This window comes from Colius striatus, chromosome 9 (genome assembly GCF_028858725.1).
Source record: "Colius striatus isolate bColStr4 chromosome 9, bColStr4.1.hap1, whole genome shotgun sequence".
In the NCBI taxonomy this organism is placed as follows: Eukaryota; Metazoa; Chordata; class Aves; order Coliiformes; family Coliidae; genus Colius; species Colius striatus.
In genome coordinates, this window is record NC_084767.1 from 21617139 (window position 1) to 21641127 (window position 23989).

Genomic DNA, 23989 nt, shown 5'->3' on the forward strand with positions numbered 1-23989 from the left:
CTCTGGGTTTCACACTGTTGCCACAAAGGCAATCAGGGAAGCAGAGCAGATGCCAGCTGAGGCCCCACCAGCAGCCCTCCAGCTGCCCATGAGCAGCCCATCTTGCAGCTTGACTGAGGGCCAGGTTTTAATCGGTTTGATGCCCTGTTAGTTCCAGATAACGCGAGGCAGGGCTGGACAGTGAACAAAATACCACGAGGCAGTCAGATGCCACAGAGCTGGCCAAGCCATGCTCCCCGCTGGCCCCTGGGCCAGCCCAGGCAGTCGGGTCAGCTGCCTTCCCTCCACAGTTGGTGATTCCCTGCAAGAAAACTATGGGCAGGCGGTGGGGCTGGGTTTTTGGCAACCTGGGCAACCTCACCTGCTAGGAGGGCCACTGCTTTGCCTTCCAGATGGTGCCAAACCCTCTTCAGATGGGCAGAGGAGCTCCTCCACGGTCATGACCTGGCCCTCCCAGCATGCTCAAGAGCAAAAAGTTGCTCTCAAGACCTCAAGGGACCAACTTGAATACCAATGCAAACCTGTCATTCATTAACCCCTTCTTGGGGAGTGTTACCTGCCTGGAGCCATTTGACTGGGACTGTGGCAGCGCCGCTCATTAGTTAGACGATGTTTAAGCTCAGAAACGTGCCTTGCAGAGCTCCCCTTGGCAGAGCCTCCGCTCCTGGGCAAACCACACTCAAACCAGGAGAAACCCGGCACTGTAATCCTGAGTTTCCCTCTCCTCAAGCACCGCAGGGGATTTCCACGTCAGCTGAGCATGTTCCCCACACTTTCCATAAGCCTTATCTAAAACACAGCTCAAGCTCAAACCAGGAGCTGAGCTGTCACCTTCTCTTCCTCTACAAAGTCTTCCTGCAGATACCACCCAACACAAAGTCAACAAAGATATGCTCCAGCCCAAGCATTTTTTCCAGCTAAGAGAGACATTTTCCCAGCCAAACTGGCTCCTCCACCAAAGCAGTTGGGTATTTTTAGCAATGGGGAGATTAAAAGAGGCTCCATGCATTTGCAAGCAAAAGGTTGCTGTAACACAACCCCATCTCTTCCTGCCCACTCACCTTCAGAACTTGGCTTTGGCGAGGCCCAAGGCAATGGAGTTGGTGGCATCTCAAGATACTTTCCCCACCCTACCTCAAATGCGTCCTTCCCCAAGGAGACAAACGACACGTGGCCGCTGGTTTGCCTTCTGGGCAAAGAGGTTGGTTCAAGTGGCACAGGTTGGTGTCACATTCCTCCAGCCTCACCCAGGCTTCTTGGAGATCATTCTTGAGGTCACTTAAGGCCTTACCTGATATTTATCTGAGTCAGCCCCTCCAGCCTGGGCAATGAAGAGCCCGGAGCCATCTTCCAGCTCCATCTCATCTGGGGAGCGCTCAAAGCGGATCCGCTCATGCTCCTCGCAGTCCAGGTAGAGGACAACTTCATCCTCCTCCACGCTGATGGCAAAGCGTGTCCACTGGTTGAGCAAGGTGGGCACAGTGAAGGTGGCCGCTGCGTATGAACTCGGTGAGCCCGGCTCTGTGTAGTAGAAGATGATCTGCTGCTTGCCCTCGTGAAGCTCTGAGAGCTTGACGCCCACGTAGATGATGCTCTGAGAGGAGTCCGTGATGGCAAAGAGCACACCGGCCCGGGGGGTGGTGGGCTGGATGTGGAACAGGAGGGAAAAGTCTCTGTAGAAAGGGCTTGGCAGGTGGTATCGGGCGACCTGGCCTGTGTTGGCGTTGGGGCCGAAGATATAGCCAGGGTTGTTGTCGGGGCCATCAATTTTGAGGATCTCCTCTGGTGGGGGGTCTCCGATCAGCTCTAGGAGGCTGACCTCGGCGCTCAGGCTGTCTGCAAGAGGAATGGAAAGGGGATGGTTACAACTGGCCCTGCAAGGATTACCACCCTCTACAAGGGGGGGACACCACAGACCGTGCCTCCTCCAAATGCTGCTCCCTCTGCTGCCCTTCCCAGGCCCTGGGATTTTCCTTCAGGCTGTGGGTTGGCCAAAGCAGCAATGCTCCCACTGCACCACTCAGATGTGACTCACAAAATGCCAGCCTATTCCGTGCTGCTGGCCCTCCAGCAGCAGCTGGGACTTCCCTGAGACAGGATAAAACCAAAGTGCTGCCCATGGTAGCACTGTGTCCAGTAGGGGATGCCACCAGAGCCCTGTGACACTCTGGGGTCACAGTGATCCCCTGTGTCATCCATGGACAGAGGGATGCTGCCAGAGCCCTAGGATGCTACACAACCATTGAGCTGCACAGAAGTGTGTGCATCTGTACCTTCTCCAGGGTCATGGTGACCCCCGACGTCATTCAGAGACAAGCTCACGGGGTCATCCCAGCTGGGAATAAATTAGAGCCATCCCCTTGCAACACCCTGGGAACGAGGCTCAAGCCGGCACGCCCCATCAGCTTCCCAGACGCTCTCATTTCCTAGCTCCTTTTTCTCCAAGCACTTGGGGAAGTTCTGCTGGGGACGGTCTCTCCTACCCAACACAGCTGAACATCTGGCTGGGGCGAGCCAGCCCTCTGCACGCCAGCTCCCGTCGTTTTGGCAGCAGGCACATCCTCATCGCCCACACACCGGGTGCTGGATTCCTCCTCTGCTATGTCAACTGCTCGGGCGGGTGCCAACTCGATGGGAGTGAGCACGTCGGGTGCTTTTTAACTCTGCCTTTCCCAGGAGTGAGGAAACCCAATCACCCCATCTTCAAAATGGCTGAGGGCTCCATGCCATCCACAGGAATGGGTGCTCAGACCCCATCCTAAGTCAGGAGCAGGAGCTCCTATTACCCTAACTCCATCGCTGGGGTTTCACACGAGCAATGGGGTGTGTTGAGCTAAGCTCTGATGACCGGTCCCATGACAGGGACCCAAGCAGCAAGGACATTAGAAATGCAGTGGCAACTGGAGGTGGGGGTAAGTTTTCTTTCTGCCAGACCCCAGGCCCACTGATCCCCTCCTGAGCCTCCAACTCCAAAACTGCTAAGTGCCCACCTTGCTGCCCCAAGACTGCAGTCCCTCCCAAGCTTGGCATCCTAAAATTGAGCACCTGTCTGAAAAGAAACCTCCCTCCAGTGTGCTCCAGCCTTCACCTCCTCACCCGCCTCACATCTGGATCAGGTGTCCCCATGGGGCATCTCCAGCCCACTGAGAGGGAAAGGGCTCAGTGTAGCCCCAGTGCCTCATTGACCTAAGGACCCTGGAACTTGGCATCTTTCTGCGCCCAGATTTGAGAAGCCCTACATCAAACATGATGGGGCAAGCAAGAGGGGCTCTCCTGGCCCAACAATGAGTCCCAGTCTGGCAACCACCCTTGAGACATCCCATGCTGAGGTTCACTCCCGGCCCCAGCCACCCTGCAGCAAACCAACTGCAAAGGCCAGGATGCAGGAATGGAGCTAATCTTGGGCTGGAGGAAACCAATTCACAACAGCTTTACAGGAAGAGGAAACCAGAACTTCCTCCTGGGGATCTGCATGGGCATAAGAGCCAGAACTGCAATTTCTGCAGCCAGACAAAGCCATAAGCTGCCCCTGGGCTTGGGATGCCGGGGCACAGCCTGAAAGGGACTTTTGTTAGCAATGCAGTTTTCAACCACGCTCCCCTTGGTGCTTCAGCCGGCTCTGAGGTTTGCCTTTCTCTCCAAACATGCCACTTGCCCTTGAGCCAAGTTGAGCAATGAAAGCTGGGTGCTGGTGCTTCCAAAAGCAAAAGGGTGCACGTTGTTTCCCTGCACAACATGCAAAACAAGCAGTGGCCAAGGCTGCGAGGCTGGATGGGACCTGAGGAGTTGAGGCAATAAGGGGAGATCTCTTCCAATGGCTGCTTCCCTGCTAAAGCCAAGTGACCCTTCTCAACCCCAAACCTTTCAGGTCATGCCTGCTTTTTCCAAAGGGCACCTGTAGCCCAAATATCACACTCTTTCCTTCCTGTGGCAAACTAGCAGCAAACCACAGAGCACAGAGAGCCAGAGACAGCTGACGTCGCAGCGGTTTTGTGATGGATGCTGGCAGGGCTGGCTGCAGGGCTACCTCTGGCAATAGCAACCCAGGCATTTGCCATGGGAAGGGCCTCAGGGATGCCCTTCTGCCATGGCTGGCCCAAGACAGGGCTGGCAGTGTGGCCTTGTGCACCCCATCCCAGCAGGGATAAGTGGGATCCCGCCATACGAGGGCACTGCAGCTCTCATGCCCCTCCCTGCCCATGCCTGATGCTGCCCATCCTCTGAGTATTCCCATGATCGCCCCACATCCCCCGGGGTCAGTCAGCAAACAGAGCCGCTTTGACGCCGAGTGGAACCCCATGTCTGACCCTTGTCTGCCTAACTAGCCTCTCTGAAGGCAGCCTGGGGCCATCACCCGAGGCCAAGGGGCTGGCAGGAACACAGCCTCATTCAGAGGGCTCAGTGGGCTCCCGCTTTCATCCCAAACTGTGCTCATGCTCTTACACCATGGCGTGCTTTGCTCCGAGTGGGTTTTTCCCCCCCCCCCGGCTCCCTTCCTTTCACCCCCCTGCCCAAGAGGCATGTCTGGTCCCCAGCTGACTTACACAAGGGTCACAATCACCTCATAGGGAAGCTGGAGGCAAAGTAACCTCTCCTGCCTGCTGAGGTGGGGATCAAACACCAGCCGTTGGGTAAATCATTAACCCCAAAGCAAATGGCCGCTCTGGGAGAGGGGAGTGTGTGGGCACAGCCGCGGGTCACCTTGAAGCCTCCTCATTGCCGTGGCCTCAGATTCTGCTGTGGTTGGATCCCAGTCCTCCCCCTGTCCCTGCGGAGATCTACTCTGCTCCTGGGACAGACGCCCTAGTGCCTTTCCCTATGCTCTGTGGTACCAGCAAACCAGCCCCAGGTGCTAGAACGGGGTGTTTGGGGAGCATCTGTTGTCCCAGCTGCTGGAATACATTGTCTGTTAACCTGGCTGCTGCCTTTCACCCGGGCTGAACCAGCCCAGGAAGGGATGATGATGCTCAGCCTTGCAGGGGGAACTAAAACCCTGAGTGGTCCCTGTTTGAAGAAGCCGAGGCTAGATGGGAAGCGATATTGGGCTCAGCAGCATACCACAAGGACAAGACAGAAGCACCTCTAGGGGCCTAAAAGCCTGGGGGAGTTTGGGGAAGGGAGACATACACACACATGGACATCATCCAGCCACATTACCTGCAGAAGCATTAATAAAGACACAAGAATACCCTTCGTCCTCCTTGGGAAGAGCATCACAAGGCAGAGGCAAGGACCCACCAGCCAAGTGCAACCAACACAGGTCTCTGACGGCCTCACAGAAGCCCTGGCACGGCGGGGGGGTTACAGGGACTGAGGGGCTACACCCAGGGAGCAGGAGCAAGCAGAGAAACCACTCCACGTAGTGATGGCACCGCGACTCAAGCAGCCCCTCCCACTCATGCAAAGTTGCCCGAATTTCCACCTCGCTGACGTGGCCGAGGTAATTTGGTAATCTGAAATGGTCGGTGCCCAGCACGCTGCAGAAGGGCAGGTGGGTCGGGACAGGCAGGCAACGGCCGGCCGACGGCATCAGTCCGGGGAAGAAGGATGAGAGCCCCATGCCGGTACTGCTGTAGAGTCGCGTAGCGGCAGCTAGTAAATCAAACTCCAGAGGCCCGGAGTTATCAACAAGAGGAGGATCTGCACCATTAGCCACCCTCCTGTTAGGCAAAGGAGGGCTCTGGCTCCTGTTGGTGCCGGCCAGTGCCAGCACCTGACGGCCAGTGGTGTGCCGCAGGTTTGGTGGGGCGGGCGATGCTCCAGGGTGCTGTCGGGGCGGTTGTGCCGTGGGGTCCCTGGGCAGCATCGCCTGCTCACGAGTACTGTCACCTGGTGAGAAAGGAAAAAGGGCACTACCTGGCCGGGGACCTGCTGATCTCTGCAAAGACACCTGTGTTCCCATTGCTGTGGGGGTCCCTGTTCCCAGGAGCTGTGGGTCCTCGGTCATCCCTGTCCCCAGGAGCTGTGGATTCTTGGTGGTCACTGTCCTCAGGAGTTGTGAGTCCTCAGTGGTCCCCATCCCTGGGAGCTGCAGGTCCTCGGTGGTCCCCATCCCCAGGAGCTGCGGGTCCTCGATGGTCACTGTCCCCAGGAGTTGTGGATACTTGGTGGTTCCTGTTCCAGGAAGCTGGAGGTCCTCTGTGGTTGCCATCCTCAGAAGCTGCAAGTCTTTGGTGGTTCCTGTCCCTGGGAGCTGCAGGTCCTCAGTGGAGCTGCTGGCCGCATCCTGGCCAGGGGCAGGTGACGTGCTGTGGGGAGGAGCAATGCTTGGCCATACTGTGCTCCCCACTGGCCCTGTGGCATTTCCATCCGGCTGCTCTGCGGTTTTGGCTGTGGTGTCCTCACCCACAGGTGTTGCTGTGCCAGGATCTGGCTCCTGGTGCTGTGGGGTGGTGACATCCTCCACTGCTTGGCCAGGCCATGTGCCCGGGGATGCACTGGGAGTAGGAGCAGCCACAGAGGCAAGTGACTCCTGTGCCACGGTTTCCTCGCCGGGTGCTGATGGTCTCCCCATGGGGCTTCCTGTGGGGCTTTCCGTGGTCTTCGTGCTGCCCCAAACCCCAGCCAGGAGCTGTGTTTCAGAGAAGGAGAAGCAGCAAGCCAGGAGGAGCAGAAACCCCAAGCGAGGTGGGGCCATCAGGAAGGGAAAACAAGTCCCGTTGCTTCGGAGAGTGAAATGGAGAAGCCAGAGGAAGGAAAAAGAGGGAAGAGGCAGGAATTTTGCTCCAGTCAGGCTCCCGGAGCACTCACATTGCTTTCTCCTTCCTGGCTGCAGCACACGACCCTTCTAACCAGAGCAGAGCAGTGGGAGGAGTGGCCGCATCACTGGTCTTGCCAAACCCTCCTCTCCTGAGCGCCAGCCTCTTTCGCACCCGGCATGGCCCCCCGGGGACGGGCCACCCGGCCGGGAACCCACCTGAGCTCCCCAAAACCTCCAGGAGCTGAGCCAGCACCCAGATGCACTCTGTTCCCTGCCCCAGCTGCTTCTGCTGCTGCTGCTGCTGCCAGCTTTTTAACTCTTTCCTGACCAAAATAACATCACAAATCCTCTCACCCTGCTCAGTGGTTCTGCTTAAATCACCGGTGTGGAGAGACATAGGTGGAGGATCACACACGGACATGGTCCCCACAGATGCCCAGCTTCAATTAGACACACAAGTCCCCTTGCTCCTGGTGTTGGGGAAAGGTTATAACCTCAGAGCAAAATAAAATGAGGAGGGAAAAAAACCCAACAGAATACATTTGCAAGATTTCCACTGTCCGGAAACACAAAAAGTCCCCAAAGTCAACTGTTTTAAGCTGCTTTTCCAGCTTAGTTACAGGGCCAGGACCCCACAGGACGGCAAAGGGACTGTTGGCAATGTCCCTGCTGCGAGCAACACACACCAGCAATGCCTCACAGTCAGGTCTGAGCAACTGCAGCCCGGAGAGCTTAAGTACTCCTGAAGCCTGGGGTGAAAATCCCTCCCAACCAGCACTGGCAATCTCCCATGTCCCCCAAAATGCAATCGCACTTTGCCTCAGACTAAAAAAGTCTCCTCAAATCTAACTGTTTTCCCACATGTGCACTGCCTTGCTCTGGTGATGGTGACCCTGTGACCAGGGACCACCGAGTCCCCGGGCCACTGCAGGGATGGAGAGCAGCTGTGGGCCTCGTGGCCATGCTGACACCAAGGGAGGCACCTTTGGGGCTCAGAAACCATTACCAAGCACAGAAACTATCACACAAGGAGACAACTTCAGCCCATGTGGTGCTGTGAAATCCAGTCACACAGCAAGGGATCACAGGATCATAGAATTGCTTGGTTGGAAAAGACCTTTAAGATCAAGTACAACCACTGACCTAATCCCTCCTGCCAAGCCCACCACTAAACCATGTCCCTTTACCTCAGCTACAAGGCTTTGCAATATCTCCAGGGATGGGGGCTCCACCTCCTCACTGGGCAGCCTTTGCCAGTGTCTAACAACCCTCCCAGTGAAAAGGTTCTTCCTAATCTCCAATCTAAACCTCCCCTGGTGCAACTTCAGGCTGTTTCCTCTTGTCCTATCACTCAATACTTGGGAGGAGTGACCAACTCCCACCTTCTTACAACCTCCTGTCAGGGAGTTGCAGAGAGTGATCATGTCTCCCCTCAGCCTCCTCTTCTCCAGACTAAACATCTCCAGGTCCCTCAGCTGCTCCTCATCAGACTTGTGCTCCAGACCCTTCTCCAGCTTTGTTACCAGTCATTGACACTCTGGTTTAAATGTCTTCAGGAAAACCACCGAAACGAATGCTCAGATGTCTGTTTTGCCTTATGCAACATTTCCCACACTACTTTTTAAGTGAAATGGATGATTTTTCCCCTTCAAGTGGCAGCTGGCACGGCAGGGATGCTGCTGCTAATAGGCTTGCCCCATGACTGATGCTGTTAGGGGCACATGTTTTGTGTGGAAAAGCTCACAGCTTAATTGAAGTCAGAGGCGTTTTCATCCATATGTCAGTTTCCAGGCGGCCCCCCTGGAAATCGTGCTCCCATCTACCTGGTGAAGGGAGCCAGGCTGCCAATGCACCCTGGCATGTTTGGACAGGGCCCGCTGCGCCCAGCTCTGTGCCCTGGGGCTAAGGTGCTGAGGGACGTGCTTTAGTGATGGTCTTGGCAGTGTGAGGTCAGTTGTTGGACTCGATGATCCTAAACATCTCTTCCAAGCAAACAATTCTACGTTTGTACAATTCTATGACAGCCTGAGAGGGGACACAATCCAAGTTCCCTAGAGACACGCAGCATTCCCAGGGCAGCCCCACAAGTTCCAAGGAGCTGCCTGGTCTCAGCCAGGAGGGCTTCAGTGGTAGCACAGTGCTGGGATGACCCAAGCATGTGCTGACACAGTACCCAGCCAGAAAAAAAATCCCTTTTTTTTCCCCTTCTGCTGGGATTAGGCAGCTCATGATGGCACTGCAGCTATCCTACACGCAGGCCACCACCAACCCTCATTAGGTCGATGATCTCCGTTTCACTGCACACCTCCACGCCGGCGGCTCTCGGGGAAGGAGCCAGGCACGAGGCTCCCCACAAGCTACAGCATCGGCGGCCCCTGCCTGCACTGTTGACCATCTCCTAAAATAAAGGCTGCGAGAGTGGTGTGCTGGCAGAGATGGCACAGGAGCATCCTGGTCCAGTGTGCCCAGCTCTGCCACTGGACAGGGACAGAAGGTGAATAATTTTGGAGAAGGATTTTCTCAGAGAGAAGTCAGGGCTGGCCAGGAGCAGCTGGTGGCTATTGCCATAGCCAGCACACCTGGCCACAAATGTCCCAGCCTTGCAGTGCACACTGCAGCCCTGACCCACAGCAGGGCTCCTCACAGCATTTGGGAGGGGACAGGAACCCTGCCCCAGCACAGCTCAGCAAACCACCCCATCCACAGCCAAGGCCAGACCCCGCAGCAAGGGCTGGGCAGGCAGAGATGGATGGACAGTCAGACCTACAGACAGTGGGATGGATAGGCAGCCAGATGGATGGACAGCAGAGGGAGCCTCAGGCTATCCAGATCAGAGAAACATCCTTGGGAGCATCCCTGGGAGCCTGGTTTCCCTGCACCTTATCAGGGGTGAGGACCTGCCCCAGTGACACTGAGGGGACTCCTCTGATCCCAGCCCTGAGCCCAGAGGTCATGCAGGTCTGGGAAGGGACTGCTGGGGGTCTCTGCAGGCTACAGCCAGACAGGGCTGACAAGAAGCTGCCACTTCCTTCCTCCCCCTCCTCCCTCCTCATGAGAAGATCTTTGTAAAGTAGTGGGTGATGTCCCAGATGAGAAGCTTTGAGCCCCAAAAGATGAAGTGCAGCTGCAGAAAGGACTTCAACGGTGACAGCAGGTCCTGCTGCCATGAGATTGAGCCACAGAGGGGAAGATTCTCCCAGGGGACCTTCTGCTCAGCCACGTGCCCCTGGAGCTGGGGAGGGAAGACCTGATGCCATCCTCACAGCATGGAGCCTGGGGAGCCTCCCTTAGCAGCTGGGGGCTTTAACCAATGTGAAATGGCCCCTGGGGCCAGCAGGAAGGACAGCTGGGAACAGCCCTGGGATGCAAACACTTTGCAGCCCCACAGTCTTTCCAGAGCCCGCTGGCACTGCAGCAGATTGCCCAAAGCTTGTCAGGTTCCAGGAAGGAAGGAAGGAAGGAAATCTTGACACTGGCACAGACAAAATGCTGGAGGTGGGAGTGCCCATACACCAAGCAGGAAAATTCAGCAGCAGATGGTATCTATAAATCCTACTGATGTCTGGGATTTTAATCCGTTCCTCATCTAAAAGCCCAAACAACAGTTACAAGGCTCTTGGTGAGGCACACGTCGAGGATATTGCCACATACTGAGGCACTGACCTCCCATGTGGAGGTGGTCCCCATGGAGAGGCAGTGGGACCCACCCCATGGACAGTGCTCAGCCAGGGAGAAGGTAAGGGCTAGGGGATGAGGATGCCTGTGGGCCAAGGCAGCGGAAGCGACTGGCACACTCATGACCATCCCATAACGATGCAGGTGCCTGTTTGCTGGGTCCTGCCTCCATGCCTCTGGGCCAGCGCTTTCCTTCGGCCTCCACTGCACAACACCGCCGAGCCCCCACGACCGCAGCGTTCCTAAACATTTACTCATGGAGAGCTGGGGACATCTTCCCAGCAAATTCCTTGATAAGATAAACTGTGAAAATGTCACGACTGCCTCAGAGAGCCATCAAATAACCCCCGGGGGGGGCAGAAGGGCAGCCATGGCCAGACTCCTGCTGTTACCTGCATCCTTCTCCCACTCCCAGACTGAGCAGAGACAGAGGCACTCACATCCTCTGCTCATCTAAGGAATACTTTTGTCAGCCCTCGTGGGAAATTACATGGGCAGGGGCAGCGGGTAGGACAAGCAAAGAGCAAAGCAAACAGCCTTCCTTCCAAGTGTGGCTAAAAATACCAGTGGAGGTCGAGCTCTGGCGGGCCAAGAGGCAGGTCTCACTGAGGCATCTCGAGTTTGCCTGGTAACTCAGCCTCTGGCAAGGACTGGGAGTCTGGAGCTAGTGAGGGCACAGCTGAGGGAAGCTGGCACTTTTCCCCATACACATGGGCAGAAGGACAGGGCAGCACAGAACTGAAGTCAGGGAGTGACTCTGGCCACCCCACAAGGTGCCCTGGACACCCTGGGAGATGGATGTTGGAGGGGAGCCATCAACCTCTGGGCATAGCTGAAGCCAAGGGAAGTGTTTCAAAGTGCAAAGCCCTCATCCTCAACACCAGCCGCCCCCTGCCTCAGCAGGGGCCATCGGCTCTGCTTCCCATCACTCCCTCAGGGGCGGATCAACAGCCTGGAGATAAGGGAAGAGGAGGCAAGGGAAGGAATGTGACCCCCTCACTCACTCTCCACCACGTTAATAAATCACCTTGCAGACTAATTGCTCCTTGGAGTGGGAAGACTCACCCCTCCTCTCACCCCCTGCCAACATCCCGGCTCAGCCTGGGAGCCACACTCCTGGGAAGCCCTGAATTTCAATCGCATTCCTGACATTCCTGCCCCACACACAGCCGAGGGGGCACCAGCAATGCCTGTGACCACCACCCCCACCACCCCAGCAGGCACGGGGCTGTCCTGGCAGGAGAGTTGGCTTCCATCCCTGCAAATCTAGAAATACAAATACAGGGAGACCAATGCCCTAGCATCCCAGCTGGCAGATGGGTGTTGTGCCACGGGATGAGGGTAGATCAGGGCTGGGATGGGGGGGTTAGGAGCCAGCTCAGTGCTGTTGGAACCTGCTCATCTGCACAACAGCAAGCGGAGAAGGGGGAAGATCACCTACCCAGGCAGGGCGCACTTTCATTTCAAATGAAATATTCCAACGTCACAAAGCAGAGAAGCCAACAAAGCCCAAAACATCAGGATGTGACTCCCAGACCACATTCACTGTCACAGGGGCTGAGTACGAAGAGGAGCTAGGAGAGGGCCTGTGAGCACCCTGCCCACCTCTCAACCATACTTGAAGGTTGCACTGTGCCAGGATGTTAAGCTGTGGCTGTCAGGAAACACTGCCAAAGGTACCCCTGCCTCAGCTTTTAAGGCTGCATGAAGAAAGCTGGGATTTGCCCATTCCCACCTGGTTTTCAGGACTTTGGAGCAGAGGAAAATACCAGCAAAGCTAAAAAAACCCCCTAATTTTACCATACAGAATGCAGAAATGCTGCCAAACATAGTACCTGGAGCTATGATAGGGTGCCACAGCACCCATCCCACAGTACAGCATCCATCCCATGGTATAGTACCCATCCCAGAGTATATCCCATGGCACAGCATCTGTCCTGCAGTACAGCATCCATTCTGTGGCACAGCACTCATCTCAGAGTACAGCATCCATCCTGAGGGACAGCACTCATCTTGTGGCACAGCATTCATGCCACAGTACAGCACCCATCACGTGGCACAGCACCCATCCCACAGTACAGCACTCCTCCTGTGGCACAGCACCCATTCCACACTACAGCACCTGACCTGTTGTACATCACCCACCTTACAGCACAGCACTCATCCCACATCTGCTGTGAGCCAGGGATGTCGGGTGCTTGCTGGGCCGTGCTGCTGCAGGTGGCAGCTGCCACAGCCTGTGGCTGCTTTATGGAGCCTCTTGGCAGCATCGAGGCCTGGGAAACCACCTGGCAGTCCCTTAACCTCATCCTCAGTGGCTGCACTCAAAGCAAAGTGCAAGCTCCTGTGGCTGCTGCAAGGCCAGGAGGTGAGAAATGTTGTTTGGCCAGGGATTGGAAAGAAAAAGAGGGGGTTTGGATTTTGGACTTCAGCTGCAATCTCCCGCTCATCCAACCAGCCTCACTCTTGTCAGCATTGCTCCCCCACAGTGCAGGGGACTTTGTTTAGCTTGGAGTCTCTCGAAGCCCCCAGCTGCGTTCGTAATAAGATTCCTTGTCTGCCCCGTGGTCCTTCCAACCTCCCTGAACTTCTCAGACAATAGTTTGCCTGTGCTGCTGACTTTGGGATTCTCTCCCTGCTCTTTCCAAAGTTTCCTCCGCACCAGGCAGCTGAGCTTGGCTGTCCTGCCATCCCATTGCATCCCACTGCATCCCATCCCATTGCACCCCATACCATCCTGGGTTGCCCACTGGCCTCACACCAGACCTCACCCTAGCTTTTGGTGCCCTGTGGTGCAGACACAAGGGAGTGAGATGCCCAGCAGTCCCACTGTGGGTGGATGCTGGGCTCAGAGCTCTTTAATGCCTCTGTTAGCAGCCTAATGAGAGGCCACTCCAACAGGCAAAGTGTCGTCCAGCCCCTGAACCTATGCAGCTGCACATATCCCAGCGCTGAAGGAAAAACAACTCATCTGAATGCCTTGAAATGAAGTTGAACGATGACAACCTGACATTAGCCAAGGCTGAAACCCCTACTCCCTTCCAGGGTAACAGTCCGTGTCTCCACAGGCGCAGCAAATATTTAAGCAGCAAAATGCAGATCTTTTGAGAAAGTGTGAGCACCACTGCAGACAGATATTAAAGGGATCAAGCAGGCTGGTGTATGTGGCTAAGCTGGTTTTGGTTTTAGAGCACAATATGACATTGATAAGTAGCTTCAGTGCACTGGAGTTTATCATCTATAATGTGATGGATGCCAAGAACAGGGGTAGGTGTAAATTAGGTTCCTGCTGGCATGCAGACAGGGAATCAGGGGCAGATGTTCCCACTCCTGAGCCCGGGTACGATGCTACGGCCAGGCACCGTCCTTGCCACCGGCATCCCACAGCAAAGCCAGCCAGCCAGACTGTAGCTACACCACCACTGACGAGGATGGCCATGGCCCTGTTTTCCGGGACAAGAAGGGTTAAAAAGAAAACCCAACCCAAACCACACAAAAAACCCAGCAGGCATGCCTGAAGAGGGGGATTAGAAAGAATAGGGCCATTTCTCAGCAAAGACTATGGCAACCTAAATAGAAAAGTAACATTAAGCTGAAGAAGGGGGCTCTTTCCCTTTGCTCCTGCCCCACAATGCCACTATTGTTTTGCTGACAACTGGTAATTATCCCAAGCTGCATACACTGGTATTCCCACCCTTTCACCAGGAGGGATTTTGCTGCCGCCGACCCTCTGACACCAGCAAAAATTCACATACCACAGGGTTCAAAGAGGGGGCGGGCTGGAAAGGCTGGGCCAACGTCAGTCTGGGACCTCCTTTAGTCATGCCGAAAAACTGATGCTATGTGGGATGGTTTGGCTCCCAATGGCTACGTTTGAGGTTCAAGGTGCCCCAAATCACAGCAGAGGTGGTCCTTCCCCCATCCTGAGTGAGCAGCACCTGTCCTTGCCCCAGATGAAAAGCACATTCCCCTCCCAAATATCTTTCCCAACCTGGCAGCAGAGAGGAAGATGCAAGAAAATAACTAATCCCCGGGAGGCACATGGGTTTCCTTCACTCCCAAAAAGCTGAGGCATCCTCAGGGACACCGGCATGGGCCTCTGCAGCAACTGCTGCCCCACTGCAAGGGGGTTTTGATGGGGTCGAGTTGAACCCGTTGAACCCATCACTTCGCACTCATGGGGTGGGGGGGAGTCACTGTCCCAACTGCCTCCAGCACAACAGCCCAGCCCAGGCACTGCACCGGCTCAGATAAGGTGATAAAAAACACTGGAAACTGCCTGAAGATGGGTTAAAACACTCCCATAGGAAAAAGGTAGACTTTTTTTTTTTTTTTCAGGCTGGTGCATGAGCCAGAAAGACCAGAAAAAGGCAAAAAGTCGTTTTTTTCTTTGCCACTGGCTGCAGGCAGCACAGCCAAGGACAGAGGGAGGCAGAGAGGACACACAGCCACCAAAGGACCCAGCTACAAACACCACACACAGCTGCTTTGGGACTGTTTTGCATTTCTTATTGGCTTTGGGGTTTTTTTCCCCTCTGCATTTTAATTACATGATCAGAAAAGTTTCTTCCTAATGGGAAAGCTGGAAACCAGTTTTTCCTGCAGCAAGGCCAATTCCACAAATGCTAGCACTGACCTGTAAAGATAAAAAATGCCCCATAAATCAGCAGAGCAACATCCTTCCTTCCTCGCAGCGTCACCCGGCCTGTTTCGCTGGGGCGGGTTTTTATTTGTTGTTGCTTTAAGCACCCAAGAGAAAAGAAACCGTTCCTAAAACCCCACTTAACCCATCCCAGCTGCAGAAAATAACCCACGTAGGCAGAAGGAGCTGTGCTCCGGGACTACGGGCAAGCTCCAGCCCGTCCCTTCAGCGCCGACCCCCCTTTCTCCCAGCTCTGGAGCCTCGCCAGCCCCTCGACTAATCAGACGTGTGGCCACTTGCAGGGAGGGAAGCTGCAGCCGGAGAGCGGAGGCTCTGGCTGCTCTGGGGTGAGCCCCGTCGCTGGGCCAGCACCCCACTTTGAAGCCTGGGGGTGTCCTAAGGCTGGGGGGATGTGCGGCCAACCCTGGCTCACACTGCTGCCTTGGCCAGCTTGGTGGTGGCATGGCGGCAGGGCAAAAATTAAACACAGAGTTGGTCTTTCACTCACTTTTGGATATGGGAAGTTGCTTTTCACCCCACTTTGAGTGGGTATCAGAGCACAATGAGATGGGAAGAACAGCACAGCTTGTGGGGAAAATGCTCACTGGCCCCTCAGCAAGGAAGAGAGGGCAGGAGAAAGCCTGGAAGAGACTGCAGGGAAGGCAGAGGAAGGATTTAAAAGATTAAAATGGAACAATGTTATCAGTGGGCAGCTGCCCCATGCACAAGCAGGGGACTTGGACTGTGGGTTCTGCACAGCACTCAGCAACACCCTGGGGTACCCTGCTGGCTACCATCCATCAGGCGTTTGGGTGACAAATGCTGCAACCAGCTGCACCCCTGGAGCCAGGCACGGGCAGTGGAGCATGGCCAGCAGCATTCGGAAGCAAAGCGAGGTCATTGACAGGCTGAACAGCAACAGCGTGATAAAAAGATTAGACAACAAAATGAAAGAAAATGGGAAACAATTTTACTTCCTACCCCAGCAAATGGGTTTGACTGGTGTTAACCAGCACAAACCAGCAGCACCCTGGGGCTGGGGAGGCTGGTGGCCTGACAGTAACCCCAGTATTGCAACTGTTTGCCCAGCTGTAGCCCTGGGGACACAATGGGGGAGCCATCCCTGAGCGCTGGGGTGCGGGCAATGGGCTGTGAGACTTGTTTCCACCGTGAGATTTATCACACCATCAGCTGTTCCGAGGTCCAGCCCTGGCTGTCCAGCACCCTCCTGGGCGCTCCCCAAACCTTGGTGTCAGTGCTGAGGAAGAGATGCTTCGCCACCGACTCACCCAGCCCTGGAGGATGCGGCCCAGCAGAAACATCCTCAAGCCTGCTTTATCACCCATCTCCCAAATTTTCCATCCCCAAAGCCAAGCGTCAGGAGCTGCCAGCGGGGGCTGGGGCAGAAAGCAGGGCCGGAGCTGCCCCTGGAGCCCAGCCCCACTCTCCCCACGCCTGGCCATGCAGAGCAGCACGCATGTGGACCACTGGCCAGGACAGAGCAGGCCCGGCCAGCACTCGCCTGACACCGCTGCACTAATCCTGTTGCCAGGACACCTGCGGGCGGCGAAACCCAACCCTTGGCGGATTAATGTCTAGACTGGCTGACCTTCCCCGCCGCGTGCAGGGCGGATCTGGGGAGGAAAATCAAGCACTGCTGGCTGAAAGTAAGGGGGTTTGTAGCGTTTTGGGTGGTTTTTGGGGGGTAGATGGGAGCCAAGGAGGGTGGGATACCGCAGTCGCCAAAAGAGCCATTTCACTACCTGCTGCCAGAGAGGGATGAGCAGGAGACTGACCCGGGTCTCACACCCTGCTGCCAAGCCCGGGCTTTGCCCAGCAACACAGCCGACAAAAGAGTCTTTCATGAGAGGGGACATGTCAACTCCACAATTAGCAGGGGAGAAGAAAAAAGAGCCAAAAGAAGATTATTACCTCCAGCAGTTGCCTCTGGGGCCCCTCTCAGAGTGTTTTGTTAACTCTTTCGGTTGCATCCAAGGAGAAGAAGGTAGGGACAGAGCCACCAATGTCAGCCAGTGGCCAGCTGGACCACCCCAGCCTCATGGGATGCCTTGGGCACCAGTGGGGCAGCCTGGCAGCGAGAGATGGCTCTGCCCGTGAGCTTCAACATCGGATCAGACCCCATAGGACATGGGACCACTGCCCTCCCGGCTGGGAGGAGACCCCACCACAGCTCCCACCATCATCCACTCAGCCCTGAGGAGTCCCTGTGAGACCAAATCCTGAATCCAGTGAGTGGACCCCCACTCAAGTTGTTGAGCGGCTACAGGGAATGTCACACACCTCAGGGGATGCCACAGGCTGCAGGGGAATGCCACACACCACAGGGGATGTCATGTGTCTCGGGGGATGCCACACACCTCAGGGGATGCCACAGGTTGCAGGGGATACCATGTGCTGCAGGGGATGCCACGCACCTCAGTGGGTGCCACACACCTCAGGGGATGCCACGTGCCTCAGGGGATGCCACACACCACAAGGGATGCCACACACCACAAGGGATGCCACACACTTGAGAGGATGCCATGCACCTCAGGGGATGCCACACATCTCAGGAGATGCCACACACCACGGGTGATGCCATGCATCTCGAGGATGCCACACACTTCAGGGAATGCCACACATCACAGTTGATGCCACACACCACGGGATGCCACACACCATAGGTGATGCCATGCATCTCGGGGGATGCCACACACTTCAGGGGATGCCACGCACTTGAAGGGATACCACACACCTCAGGAGATGCCACACATCACAGGTGATGCCATGCATCTTGGGGGATGCCACACACTTATGGGCATGCCGTGCGCCAGAGGGGATGCCAAGCAATGAACCTCTTTCACCTCCTACCATGCTGGGTAATGCAACACAGAGCCTAGCCCAGTCCACTGGGTACAACATGTTGAGGAGGGATGAAGAGACTTCTCCCTATCCTCTACCTTCATAGCCTGATGTCTCCATCTCTTCTCCGAAAAGATGCAATAGCTTGTTTAAAATAAAAAGCCGCATTTTTTTATCAGATGGTGCCCTGATCACCTAATGGGAAGAGGTTAGAAGCCTCCCTCTAGACATCTTTTCTCTTCCTGATGCCAAAATCTAAACCCCACAGCTTTCCCTTTTGCCATCCACCCCAAGGAGACCCAGGACAGATTGCCTGACTGAGAGTGGCTTGCCCCAAGGCTGCCAACTGCCCCTGTCCCAAGGGCAATGCCTGGTTCAAGTTATACCTGCTAATTCCTTGACCTGGCATTCAGCCCTCCAGGGCCTCTAAGGGGCAGGCAAGAGGCCAGCCCAGGCACAGACACAGGATAGGCTGTCCCCACAGACCTGCCAGGAGAGGCCCTGTGACCAATGCTCCCAGGCTTCCAGGTGAAGTGGGGCCATGGCACTTACTATCCAGAAGCCAGCCCTAGATTCCCCATGCCCCAGGGCTACCCTTGGGGGGCCAGACTGCTGGGCAGATATTTAAGAGCAAGTCTCAGGCACAGAGGCTCTGGAAGCACCTGCAGAAATACCAACTGCTTAAGCAAGTCGCACATCTGATTAATCAAGTCCTCCCTGGCTACCCTGAGAGGTGGTAGAGTTCCCATCCCTGTTGATATTGAAAAGCTGTGTAAGCTGAGGTGCTGAGGGATGTGGTTTAGTGATGGGCTTGGCAGAGTGAGGTTAGTCATTGGGCTTGATGGTCTTAAAGGTCTTTTACAACCAAAATGATTCTATGATTTTACAATTCAATGATTAAAAGCCAAAAGTCACACATGTGCTGCTGCCACAATCCTCCTTCCATCCCCAGGGACCCTCTCCTCCTCCCCAGTATTCAAGGGAGTTCAGTACCAGCTGGAATTGTTGCAGACCTCTTTCATAGCACCTTGATGCCTCTGCTGGGCATCAGCTGTCAGCAAGACAGGGCCTATCTTCCTGAAGGTTAGCAGCACTGATGCCCCACACACGCTGGTACCCAGGGGCGGGGAGTGTAGCTGGAGGGCAAAAAAGCCTGTGAGAGCACCCAGAGATAGCAGAGATGGGGGGATGGGATAAGGTGGGACCTCGCTCCAGCCCCCCATCTGTGGCAGGAGGTGGTCTGGGAGGAGGGATGCCATGCTGTGCACTCGATGCTCTGGGCAGAGAAACCCCACTCATGACAGCAGAGTGTAATTTCCTTTACAAAACACAGAGCCTGGCGAACCACCCATTGCTGAATAGCAGAGTGTGAATTGCTGTTGTGAGGGAGGCAAATGGTTATTAATGATCAGCATGAGCTAACAAATGCTGGATGGAAGGCCTATGAGCCTGGCAGGTGGGCATTACAGGAATCCCAGAATTGAGAGGGTTGGGACCTCTGAGAGATCATCTTGTCAAACCCTTTGCTAAAGCAGGTTCCCTGCTCCAGCCTCGGAACCTGGCTGGGGAGATATTCGCACCAGCAAAGGGGAAAACCGAAGTGTTCCAGAGCTGTGTGTCACCCACAGCTCCCCTTGCTGCAGCACGGCCCCCTGCTCGAGGGGAGAGAGGGCAGCTACAGGCATCCCACCCCTGGGAGAGATATCCAGAGGAGTTGAGGTCCTTGGGGGTCACCCCAGGAGGCAGCGGGGAGATGGCTCCATGCTGGAGTTTGGCCAGGAGCCTCAGGAGGGACACACCCCAGATCAGGCTGTTGCCATGAGTGCTCACACTAGGGATGAACCCAGGGTCTCCATCCATATCCAGCAGGAGCTTGGGTTTACCCACGATGAGGGTCCTGGCCCCTCTGGAGACCATTTTGGGGCCAGAGGGGTAGGATCATGCTCAAAAGGAGAAAACGAGCACAATCTGGAACACAGGAAGTTCCACTGGAACATGAGGAGAAATTTCTTTGCTGTGAGGGTGAAGGAGGCTGCCCAGGGAGGGTGTGGAGTCTCCTTCTCTGGAAGTTTCCAAACCTGTCTGGATGCGTTCCTGTGCCCCCGATCATGGAGAACCTGCTTTAGCAGTGGGTTGGACTGGGTGATCTCTAGAGGTTCCTTCCAACCCCCACCATTCTATGTGATTCTCTGTGAAAAGATGCCTTTCCATCCTGGGGAGCCAGAGCAAGATAAGATGTTGCTTCACCTTCACTGTAACACTGATGGGTGCCTGGCTACTCTGGCTTGCATGCATCACCCCTCTCACCTGGACCACAGGTGCTTGGGAGAGTGGTCCACGTCAACCCCTCCTTAAGGACCCCCCTAAATCCTGCTTCGGGCAGGCACAGCAGGACTTGCAACACCCTGGAGGCACAGGGCCTACATCAGCACTAGGAGGGCAAGACGCTGCCCTTCAGCAATCCCTCACCTTCTTACAGCCCTCATCACCTCCCATTTAATAATTAACAGCCTATTGGGAACCAGAACAAAGGGGGGGTCCCTGACCACACACCGCTAGCTGCAGTGAGCCTGAAGCCTCATGCACCCATCAGACCTTGGCCTCAGGACCTGCTGCTCCCCAGAGACACAGGCCAGCATGGCGCTGCTGGGAAAGCAGACAAGACCCTGGCTACCGGCTACTGGCCACCAGCCCTGATGAGGGGGCAGCCCGCCAGCTTATCTGGGGTTATCAAAAAGGTGCTGTTTATCCAACAGTCAACAAGTCTGATGAGGGACCTGGGAGTGTGCAGGCTGGAGGAGACTGAGGGGAGATATGATCACTCTCTGCAACTCCCTATAAGGAGTTTGTGGTGAGGTGGGGGTCAGTCTCTTCTTGCAAGTAACAAGTGATGGGACAAGATGAAAGTTATACCAAGGGAGGTTTAGACTGGAGAGTAGGAAGAACTTTTTCACTGAGAGGGTTGTTAGACACAGGCACAGGCTGCCCAGGGAGGTGGTGGAGTGCCCATCCCTGGAGATACTGCAAAGCCATGTAGCTGAGGTGCTGAGGGACATGGGTTAGTGGTGGGCCTCAATGATCTTAAATGTCTTTTCCAACCGAAATGATTCCGTGAATCCAAGATCTCAGACTCAATTAAGCTACAAACTAACAAGGAGGGTGGAAGAAAACATAACTTGTTTGACTACAGCATTTATTAGAGGGGAGGCAGGTGGCTTTGTCATGAATGCTGAAATCAGAGACCTTCAAGGGCTGGCAGGCTGACAAAGATTTATGCCAATGGTGATGGCGAGAAGAGCACAGCAGGATGGTGATGGGTCAGCAAGGCACCAATTCTAGGTGCCTTAGCTGCTGTTCCCAGCCCAGGCTGCTCAAGCAGCCTCCCACAATCTGGGGACAGAGTCAGAGGAACAGCTAGATCTTCCAGTTCCCCAGGGAGGAGGAAGTCAGTAGATTGAGCTTGGGAATAAAACAAAAATACAATTAAATCCACTAATGACCAATTTCCATCTTAGCAAAGGGCTGGGAGGCAATGCCAAAAAAAGCAATAAAAATTCCACAAAAGCAACCTTTTCAACTGAAAAGCAGCAGACATGAGATGTTCCGGACCAGATGTTGCTCGCTGGGAAAGCCCCTGGTGCTGAGGACACTCCTGCCAAGCAGTGCTGACGGTCAGAGCTGGGAGCAGCGCATGGCCCCAGAGCCTGGGCCCCAGAGCAGCCCCTGCCTGCAGCACGGAGGGGGGTTCCTGCTCCCTTCCAGCCCCCGGCACTCACTGGCAGGCAAAAGCCACCCCACCTTTGGCTCACAGGAGCCGCTCCTTAATCCCCAAAGCATTTCCTAACTGTGCTCATGCCTCAAGGCCACTGAGGCTTTTTGGCCCACAGTCCGCTCTCACACATGCCATCAGGGAAGGAAATCAAGACGAATACCAGAAAACACACTGAATGTCGCTGAGACATGCAACTATATGGGCAGAGCTGCCAAACACATCTACAGGTTCCTAGAATCCCCCAATGGGGGGGTGAGGGGAGTGGGTTTGGAAGGGATATCCAGAGCTTGGATGTCCAGTCCAAGCCCCCGCTAAAGCAAGTTCCCCTTCATCAGAGTGCACAGGAACACATCCAGGTGGGTTCGGAAACCTCCAGAGAAGAAGACTGCGCATCCTCCTGGGGCAGCCCGTGCCAGGGCTCAGCTGAACAGCAAGGAAGTTTTCCCTCGTGTTCCAATGGAATATCCTGTGTTCCAGCTTGTGCCTGTTACCCCTTGTCCTGTCACTGGCCAACACAGAAAAAAGACTGGTCTTGATAGCCACACTTCAGACATTTAGAATATTGATAAGGTCTCCCCTCAGCCTCCTCTTCTTGAGGCTAAAACTTCCCTTGATCAGGAGGCTACATTCTTCATGTCCTGTAAGATGCCTTTGGCCTTCTTGGCCATGAGGGCACATTGTTGGCACTGCTGAGGTGACCCACCGGCTGTGCCACCCAGCTGCCACCACGGGCAGCCCTGCTCCTGGTGAATGGGAGGGGGTAGGGGACATCCAGCCCCAGCATTGTACCAGGACACTCAACAGCGTTCTCTTTCACAAAGACTTCTCACTCATTAATAGTGGAGCTGAGCTTTCCCAGCAGAGACAGCCTTATGAGTGCCTGAAAAGCTCTGCATCAACCCAAATCTGGATGATCGGCACTCAGAGTGCATCAGCCATGAGTTTACCAGCTCTGCTGGCTCCCTTGCACTGTCCCCTTCACTCTCTGCTCTTTGTTCCCACCCAGTGTGATCCATTTTCACCCTTCACCTGCTCCCAGGCCCACAGCTCCTGCTCTCACATTTCTCCTCATGGTTCCAAACACATGTGAAGGCCATGTTGACAGCTCCCATTAGCTGTATAAATGTCCAAGCCATTTCCTAACCCTGTTAGGCTCCTCGCTTCAATGACATCTTTGGCAACAAGCTAATTGAATCCTACATTAAAAGACAAAACCCACACACATGCTGCTACCATATAACTTTCTCCATTCACAAATCTAGGGACTTTCAGTACCAGCCAGCATCATTGTACGTTTCGCCTCCATCTCCTCCCACCCATCAGTGCCTCCTCTGAGCACCAGTTCCCAGTGGCACAGGGCATAACTTCCCAAAAGCAGCAGCAGTGCTGCCCCAAGCACACTGGTACCCATAGGATGGGGAAGAGGGCTGGGGGAGAGGAGAGGAGAGGAGAGGAGAGGAGAGGAGAGGAGAGGAGAGGAGAGGAGAGGAGAGGAGAGGAGAGGAGAGGAGAGGAGAGGAGAGGAGGGGAGAGGGAGAGGGAGAGGGAGAGGGAGAGGGAGAGGGAGAGGGAGGGGAGAGTCGGCAAGAGCACCCAGGGATGGCAGAGATAGGGCAATGGGATGAGGTGAGGCCCTGCTCCATCCCCTGTCCCTCATGACAGATGCTGCCTCTGGGCTGCCTGCGCAGGCAGAGATGCACAGGATGCTCCTGGAAAGGATCCATCTCAAATGTCATCAGATATGCTGGGAGATCATTAAAATGTTTTATTAATCCCATACCTCTGGACTGCTGATATACATCCGATACTTAATCCCAGCTGTCTCCTTCTGCACTTTGAACTCTCTGTTGACATGCCAGATTCTTTTCTGGGTAAACTGTCAGAGTTTGGAGGAAACGGAGTACACTCCCTGGGATTGCTGGAACTGCTATTACAGGGCTCAGAACATCACCCCCATCAGCCACCCCAGATCAGACCTGTGTGGGAGAGTGGCCCCTGCCAGCCCCCCTGAGCAGCTCGTGCCGCTCCCTCCCTCCTACAACACTTCCAGCTCCATATTCTGCATCCTCCCAGAGACCTCGCCCCTCTGTAAAGCTGCCCCGAGCTCAGAGCACTTCTCAAGGAGGGAAGCATTGGCTGGAATAGCATATGACGGTTGGAGGATGAAGGATCTTCTACCTCTGCTCTCCAGATGTGGGGCAAGTCCCCCTCCTTGAACTCACCTCTCTGGTATGTCTCCCCTGGCTGAACAGAGCTCTGCATGAGCCTTACTGAACCGGGGAGTTGCCTGGGCCCTACTGAACTGGTTAGGGTGGCTGCCTTTCTGTCACAGCCCCAG

The 23989-nt window shown here is 55.2% G+C and overlaps 1 protein-coding gene across 2 annotated transcripts in view; it reads right to left on the reverse strand.

The window, feature by feature from the left end:
* The window catches only part of COL18A1 (collagen type XVIII alpha 1 chain), a 42638-nt gene that overhangs the window by 13310 nt on the left and 5339 nt on the right, over positions 1 to 23989 (reverse strand). The window contains exons 1-2 of one of the 2 annotated variants that reach the window (XM_062002100.1): positions 5857 to 5937; positions 1292 to 1836 (exon numbers count right to left, since the gene is read on the reverse strand). In XM_062002100.1, coding sequence (XP_061858084.1) covers positions 1292 to 1836; positions 5857 to 5902 — 591 coding nt within the window. In that variant the 5' untranslated portion in view covers positions 5903 to 5937. Of the gene's footprint in view, positions 1 to 1291; positions 1837 to 5856; positions 5938 to 23989 lie in introns of those variants that run through there. The other variant, XM_062002099.1, reaches the window with a different exon arrangement.